The 7,813-nt window shown below is 33.2% G+C and overlaps 2 protein-coding genes across 2 annotated transcripts in view; both read right to left on the bottom strand.

Annotated features, from left to right (window-relative positions):
- Nucleotides 1-551, bottom strand: part of LOC111462581 (UDP-sugar pyrophosphorylase) — a 7,946-nt gene extending 7,395 nt beyond the window's left edge. The window contains exons 1-2 of the mRNA XM_023106202.1: nt 232-551; nt 45-149 (exon numbers count right to left, since the gene is read on the bottom strand). Coding sequence (XP_022961970.1) covers nt 45-149; nt 232-348 — 222 coding nt within the window. The 5' untranslated portion in view covers nt 349-551. The remainder of the gene's footprint in view (nt 1-44; nt 150-231) is intronic.
- Nucleotides 552-2,094: 1,543 nt separating this feature from the next.
- Nucleotides 2,095-5,538, bottom strand: LOC111431248 (probable LRR receptor-like serine/threonine-protein kinase At5g16900). Its single transcript, XM_023067838.1, has 10 exons — nt 5,165-5,538; nt 4,954-5,051; nt 4,572-4,815; nt 3,912-4,490; nt 3,583-3,831; nt 3,336-3,496; nt 3,169-3,245; nt 2,944-3,091; nt 2,709-2,858; nt 2,095-2,612 (listed from the first exon to the last, which is right to left on the bottom strand). Exons 1-10 carry the CDS (start codon nt 5,337-5,339, stop codon nt 2,370-2,372), a joined length of 2,124 nt encoding a protein of 707 aa, XP_022923606.1. The 5' UTR covers nt 5,340-5,538; the 3' UTR covers nt 2,095-2,369.
- Between the last annotated feature and the right edge of the window lie 2,275 nt (nt 5,539-7,813).

Here is a 7,813-nt window from a genome sequence, read left to right as displayed (position 1 = left end):
AAAAAAAAAAAAAAAAAAAATCAAAAGTCAAAAAAAAAAAAGACCTGGTCGAAGAAAGCCTTCTTTTCGTTATCATCAACGCCAGGCTCGGGCCAGTGCTCAAAAAGATGAGTCTGTCCCATTTCCAACAATATCTTCACCAAATCAACCTGTATTCCATCACCACCAAAATCCAAACCACTCATTACAATAACAAAATCCAACATCAACACAGAAAACGTCATATTATACCTGTTCAGCCGACAGAAGGTGAAGATTCTTCTTCAGATTCGGAACAGAGGAAGCGAAATCGGCATTGATGCCAAGCTGAGAAAGCTTGAGAGCAGTGGAATCGACAGAGGATGCCATCGGTACACCCCGATGAACAGAGATTGGAGGGTGAGAATTGAGATTGAAGCGATTTGAATCAAGCAGAATGAGGAGAGAATTGAAGAGATATGGTAGCGAATTACATAAATAGAAAAGAAACAGAACAGATGGTAAGGCTTTGTGGATCTGGAAATTCTGCTCCGGTCGCGGTGAGCGGACGCTACGCTACTTTTCGGTTGTCAATCGGTCAGTTGTTTAATGGGTCCCCGTCTTGGATCCTCGCTGGCAACGTCAAAATAATTAATAAATAACTTGTTTTTTTTTTTTTTAATATATTTATTTTAGTAATATTTTCATTTTTCAGTGATAAAAGTTAAAAAGCAAAAAATAAATTATTCGATAAAAGTTGAAACTGACAGTACCTTTTTCTTCTATTTAAAAATAAAATCCTTTGTAGATGCCGGAATATTCTTTTTACTGTTTTTTCATTTTTTATTTTTACCTTCGGTAAATTAATAAAAATATTCTAACTTCATATATTTACTATTAGTAAAATTATTAATATTTTATTTTTAAAATATTTAAAATATTCTAAAACTTTTAATCTACTCTTAAATAAAAATACTTTAAAATTATTTCAACACTATTATTACGGTTAATGAAAAATATTTTAAACGTGTTAGATAGATTTATATTTATATATTAACACTGATAATTTTTTAAATTTTTTTAAAAAATTAAAAATTAAGGATATATAATGCTACTGTTAAATTAGTATTCTTTTTAATGAATTTTTTTGAATTTGATAGTATTTTAGAAACTATTTGAAATATTTAAAGATATTTTTAAAATAAATTACGTTGTCATAATACATTTAAATTTTACATAAATTTAAGTTTAGATTAATTTACAAATTACCATTATTTATAAAGGGTAATAAATTGCAACAAAAATATTATATTTTATAACACATTAAAAGCATAGGATTAATTATTAAAGTCAAAAAACCATTAAAGCCCAACATCCTCATGCTACGAAGATCAAACCTTAGTCTATGTGCTGACTGGACACTGACATTTCAACTTAATTATGTAACATTTTTGTTAGGTTTATTCTTGTCCTTTTCTTGTCTGACTAGTTCCACCTTCCTTCTTAAATATACTTATTTTAATTCCTATTTTTTGTGTTTTAAAATTTTATTTTCTTATTTTAATTTTATTTTCTTTCGAATTTTTAAATCTCCTGGAATATATATTTTAATTAATTGGGTTAGGCTTAAATTCACGTAATTTTAAAATTTAATACTTATTAATAGTTTAAAGTTAATATAAATATATTTTTAAATAATTATTATTTGAAAATTTATGAAAAAAATAAAATATTTGCCATAAATTTTTTGGTCAACTATAACAATTAAAAAAAAGAATTAAGCACATAGTAATTGCATCGTAACAAGTGTCACGATCATGTTACGATCCTACCTTTTTACCTTTTTACCCTTTTTAGACTCGTTCTATACTTCCTAGTATAAAAGTCAAACTAACTCTAAACGTTCTAGGACGAAAGAAAAATGCTTCTTGGGAACTCGTTTCATGTCGTCATATTCGTGCTGGGACGGAGCCGTATGAGACGAGAGTGTCAAGTACGGTTCTTTTGAGAAGGGTGTGATACCACCACCTATCAAACCCAACGAGCAATCCACAAAGCTGCACTGAATCATACGGGGGCAAAGAGAAGAACTTCGATCTTTCTACTTTCAAATGCAATTTGTGCGCGTTTTTTCGATGAATTTTAAAAATATATTCACATTTTCAGGGAAGTTTTGTACAAAGAAACATTACAAGCAAAACTGCTCTGCTCTTATTAGCAAATGGTTGGCTATGCAGAGCACTGAACTCATGTTTCACTCTTATGAACCCTTTTGTAGGGATAAAATGGAAGGGAAAAGAACTAAAAAATAAGCCTAAAATGGAGGGAGGAGGAGGGTACCCCATAAACAACCAAAGAATATACGAAAAAGCCACACGACTTGAACGCACTCGTCGAGCTAGTCGATGTTGTTAGTCGAACCCTGATGAACGGCTCCACCTTCCTTGCAAATAGTCCTCCATTGAGATACTCTGCTCGATGCTACTCAGGGAGAGCGAGTCGTCATCAACGTCGAGCAATGCAACGTTGAGATGTGATTGAATATCGGATCGAGGACATACTTCATCGTCTAGAGCGTTGCAATCCTCTACAGCATTGATCTGTTGCCTTGCCCACTTGGTTACGTCTACATCGCCTTGGAGCAGTTTTAGAACCTGAAATTTCGAGACGTGAGAACGAATCGACGACCTGTTTCTCAGATTTGGGCAAGAATTTAGTATCATCTATGAACAATGAGAGATGTGACTTACATGGCTCATTGGAGGCCTAGCTCGTGGAGTGCGTCTGATACAAAGGCTAGCTGCTAAAACGACACGCTCCATCTCGTCCTTGTTGTAGTTACTTCCCAAGTTAGGATCGAGTAACCGATACACCTTCCCGTCGGTTAAAATTGGCCTTGCCTGGATGATAACACTCCATTTCAGAATGAAATACATCAATAATTCAGAAACAAAACCGAATCCTATAAGTTCTCGAACGACATACCCACATGACTAGGCTTTCTTGTCCTTTCGGATACTCGGTACTTATCGGTTTTCTCCCGGAAAGAAGTTCAAGCAGTACCACGCCATAAGCATAGACATCAATCTTGTCACTTACCTTACCGTACATGAAATACTCCGGAGCCAGATAACTGCAACAAACGACATTAACAACATTGTCGAAAACTATAGCAAACCGAAACATTGCATATGGCTTAGAGATACGAACCCGAACGTTCCTGCAACATCGGTACAGGTTACATGCGATGATTTTGATGCTCGTTTCGCCAGCCCGAAATCTGATAACTGAAGAAAGAAAGAGTACTATGAGGATCTAGAAACTTAGTACATATAGAACCATGTCTACTAGAAAATAGATGCATCTGTTTGTAGCACCTGCGGTTCGAAATTGTCAGATAACAAAACGTTCGACGATTTAACGTCCCTATGGATCACGTGCTGAGAGTCGCTGTGAAGATGATCCAACGCCTCGGCTACACCGACGGCTACGTTATATCTTTCGCACCAGCCAAATGCGTTCGAACTCTTTCCATTCCCTGGTTTATGATGATCAATGAACTTCAAATTCAAGGAAATTTGATATTTGTTGCAACAAAAAAGCACAATTAGAGGTTGCTAATACCATGAAGGATATCTTCAAGGCATCCTCTTGACAGGAAGTCATAAACCAACAGGAATTTACTATCTTCAAAGCAAAATCCCAAGAGAGAAATGATATTCTTGTGGCGTAAGGACGTAATGATCTCGATTTCCACAGCAAACTCGTTTAGAACGTCTTCCGATGGCTTCAAGATCTTGACAGCAACCTCGTTGTCGTCGGGAAGACAACCTCTAAAAACCTGGCTGCTTCCTCCTTTCCCTATCAAGTTTTCTGGAAAAAGAAGCAGTACATTCACAACAATACTAAATTTGCAAAACTCGAAGCATAGTCATGGAAGAAACAAGACGTACGAGGTAAGAAATTCGACGTTGCTGTAACGAGTTCTTGATAACTAAACAATCTACACGACGACGAGTATTTATCATGAAAACCTTCCAATTCTTTCGGTATGGAACTGGGGTTGGGGGAGAGCGAAGAAGTCACCGGTTCAGAACCGACCAGAACCGTAGCTTGACCAGATGTATTAGAATTGCAATCCAAAGCAGCAGGGTCTGAAGCAGACCGGTTAGGCAACCTCATTGCCCATTGAACTACAGAGATTTGCTTGGCCAAGGCTTTGTCGGACGAAGCTCGTCGACCGGATTGATCAGCATGGCGAAGAAGAGGCCAACCGGGTTGTACTTCAGGCGATTCCTTGATCAACTTAGTAATTGAACTCGAAGCTACCTCAACGTTTTGAACAGGAACAATGGCTAAAGATTCATCATGTTCATCTCCATCACCAGAAGATATCACTGCAGATTGTACCAAAGAACTCGATTCCGATCCACAAATCGAACAGTTCGGTTTATAAGAACTATCCATTACGCCTTTTGCAAATCCCTGATCCGAATCCTTACCAATTCCCAGATCACTTTCAACTTTATTTCCTATTAGATTTGCAGAAATCAAATTCAACTGAACCACAAAAACACTTCAAATGAAGAATACACAATGAAAATAACACAAACCTTGGCAGTCCCCTGTAGCCACTGCAGCTCGTTCAAATGTCACTTTCCCATTATGAACAGCGAGTACCCAACAGTGTTTGGGCAATTTTTTAGCGCAGTACTTGGCAACAGAACTCGATGAACGGATTTTATGGTGTTTTCGAGCAGTCCCAACAATTAAATTAGATGCAGAATACGATTTTGCTTCACGAACTAAGATTTTTCTAGCCGATGCTCCCCTGCAGATTTTGAGCTTCAAATCCACCTGCAACATTTGGGCCAAAATCGTCTAGTTTACAAGAATTCTCGATAATCATTACACAGATTAACAGATTTCAATCTTCATCCAGAAACAAAAAACGATCAAAACGAAGAAATCGGAAGCAATCGGAAGAAGATTAACCTGCTTCAAGTTACAGAAACCTTCATAAACAGCAAGAACAGAGTCGAACGTTTTCACAAGAGAAAGAAGCGAAGATTTCCCATCACGATTAACGATTTCTACAGAACCCATTTCACAAAATCAGTAAATCTCACTAAAACATCGAACAAATCTCCGAAATCGCACAAACCCACATCAAGAATTAAAACCTAAAACACAAAAATCAACTCACCATCGTTGCCAAGAACATGAAGAGCGATCACAAGGTCACCCGGTTGAGCGACCTTAACCAAAGCCCAAGTTAGCAGCTCTCTACTATGGGAGTCTAATTTCATGCCCACAAGCACAGAACGGCCGGAATCAACTTGCAGTGGCTCGCCGGCGACCCCATTTTGGAGCAATCTCATCTTGTAGGTCGAAATCAAGCCACGATTCTGTAAATTTGTGGGTCAAGTTCCGCCGTGTTCGTGTATTCGCCGGTGGGTTAGGATCATTCCGTGTTGATTTTAATTTATATGATCAAAAGCATCGGGAAAGAAAGCGGGAGAGAGACAGGTTCGGAGTACAGCGTGCGTCCGTTTGTTCGCTTTTCAAGTTCGCAAACCAGCCGGGAAAGTGACTTAAAAAACAAATTAAATAATAAATTTAAAAGTTCGAATGCAAGTGAGAAATATTCGGCTGCATCCGCTCCCATTTTAATAAAAGTTTAGCTAATTATAAAAAATGTGATTTATTTATATAATTTTAGTCTTAGATAATAATAATAATAATTTTTATGCAAAAATTATATTTTAATTTGGTTATTAGTTTTCAACCCTATCAAATTTTTGTTTTTCTAGTAATTAACAATTACATTTTTTAGTATAATAATTTAACCGGTCAAAATAGAAATAAATATGTAGAATTTGAAAAAAATTAAATATTTTTTATTACATAACTTCCGTAAAGACAAGAATTTTAATGAAAATTTGACAACCATCCTCGTACATGATTGAGAAAAGAGTAGCTAAATATCATATTAGATAAGTACTGACGTTTAAATAATTTTTTAAATAATCTAAAAAAAGTGAAAAATTAGAATAAAATTTTTAAAATAATGTAACCTAGTATTTTATGTCAATTTTTTTAATTAAAAATAATATTTTTCGGACCACTTTATATTGAAATAAATACATATTTAAACTATAAATTATATATATTTATTTATTTATTTTGTATATATAATGTTCTTAATTGATAAGATTTTTTAATTGTAAAAATTTTAAAAATAAAAAATAAAAAATAAAAAACGGTGGGGGTCGTCGCTTCCAATAAATGGCAACGACCGCCGTCATATTTTTGCTTCCAAAATATTTTAAATATAAAAAATAATATTTTTAAAATTAAAAAAATGTTTTAAAATTTTGTTCTTTTTTTATACCCAAATTTGTAATATTTTAGTATTTGAGTAATAATTTAATTTTTGTAAATAAATATTAAGGTAATATTTAATAAACATTTTTTTGTTTTTAGAAATTACTTTTGATTTTTCATAATTTTTTAACAAAATATTCAAATTTGTAGTCAAATTTTAAAAATAATTAAATTTGCAAATTGGTTTTAATTTTGTCATTTTTTTTAAAATTAAAGCCACCAGCCGTTTGTTTTAAATCTTAATCAAAGCACGTCCTAATCATTATGTTAATTAAACAATAATACAAAGAATAAATTCCCAATTCCAATCACTTAATTAAAAAACATATCGTCATTAAAATGACGTAATTGCTCTTAATTATTCTAATATTTATTATGCCAATAATTGATTAATATATATATATATATGACATGGTCTTTTTGGGGGGAGAAAAACATGGAATTAAATTATTTGTGTCAATTTTCCAATTTTTATTTTTAAGAATTTAAATATCATTAAACTCCCACATTTTTATACTTATTTTATCTTTTAATTATGAATTTTGAGAAAATAACTAATTTGAATTCTAATCTAAAAAATAGTTATTTTAGTGATTATCATTATTTTAACATTTAAACATTTTACTACCTCTCTTAACCATTTTAACTTTGAATTCGTAAATACAGTATTCAAAAGACCTTGTGACACAAAGAACTCGATCAATCCAAGCTACAGCGAAGATTGAATTACGTTAAATAAATGAAAATTTTAGAAGTCGGGTTAATTCATAAATTTGTTGTTTTAAATTTTTTATAATTATTGAAATTAAATTAAATTCTTAATTGAATGTTTGAGAAATAAATAAATATGTGTTTTTATATTAATATTTGATTTTATTAAATAAATCGAATAAATAGTCTAAACAAGCAATCAATTTAATCCACAATATTTTATATTAATAAAAATTATTCGAATTAAGTAAATTTATGATTCTAACATAAAAAAACGTGTGGTTACTCGACCAATTTAATTAAGAAACATTTTTTTAATAAAAATATCGTTAAATTTGATATTTTATCTTAAAATATTTTTAAATTTTTAAAAGTTTTGAATAATATTCTTAAAATTTTCATTAATTTTCTTAATTTAAAAAAATTAAAAATAAAAAAATCAAATTTTTTGTGGCGCCAAAGGCAAGGACAGCGGCGTGTGGGAGGTTGACTTGTGGACTACGGAGTTGGCGCGAAAGCCGATTAATTAATCCGTGACGTCGGTGAAACCACCCCTCCGTAACGGTGCCACGCTGGCGTCCTCGAAAGCAACCCTCACGTGACCTCCGTACACGTGGCGTGTTCCACGCCAAACTCTGCGTTGTGGGCCCTTTTCTTTCTAGCCTCTGGCTCCGCTGTATCACGTGCACCTCAAGCTGCCGCCCACGTGCATCACTTTCCCAATTCTTTTTTTTTTTTTTTTTTTTTTTTTTTTTTT

This window comes from Cucurbita moschata, unplaced genomic scaffold, assembly GCF_002738365.1.
Source record: "Cucurbita moschata cultivar Rifu unplaced genomic scaffold, Cmos_1.0 Cmo_Scf00002, whole genome shotgun sequence".
NCBI classification, from domain to species: Eukaryota; Viridiplantae; Streptophyta; class Magnoliopsida; order Cucurbitales; family Cucurbitaceae; genus Cucurbita; species Cucurbita moschata.
Note: the sequence above shows the minus strand (reverse complement) of the source record. Positions and strands in the feature narration are given on the sequence as shown.

Coding starts and splice junctions, on each gene's coding strand:
- LOC111431248 (XM_023067838.1), bottom strand. CDS start 5,339: ATGAGATTGCTCCAAAATGGGGTCGCCGGCGAGCCACTGCAAGTTGAT. Junction 4,816..4,953: donor GTTTCTGTAACTTGAAGCAG/GTTAATCTTCTT, acceptor CAAATGTTGCAG/GTGGATTTGAAGCTCAAAAT. Junction 4,491..4,571: donor GGCTACAGGGGACTGCCAAG/GTTTGTGTTATT, acceptor CAAATCTAATAG/GAAATAAAGTTGAAAGTGAT.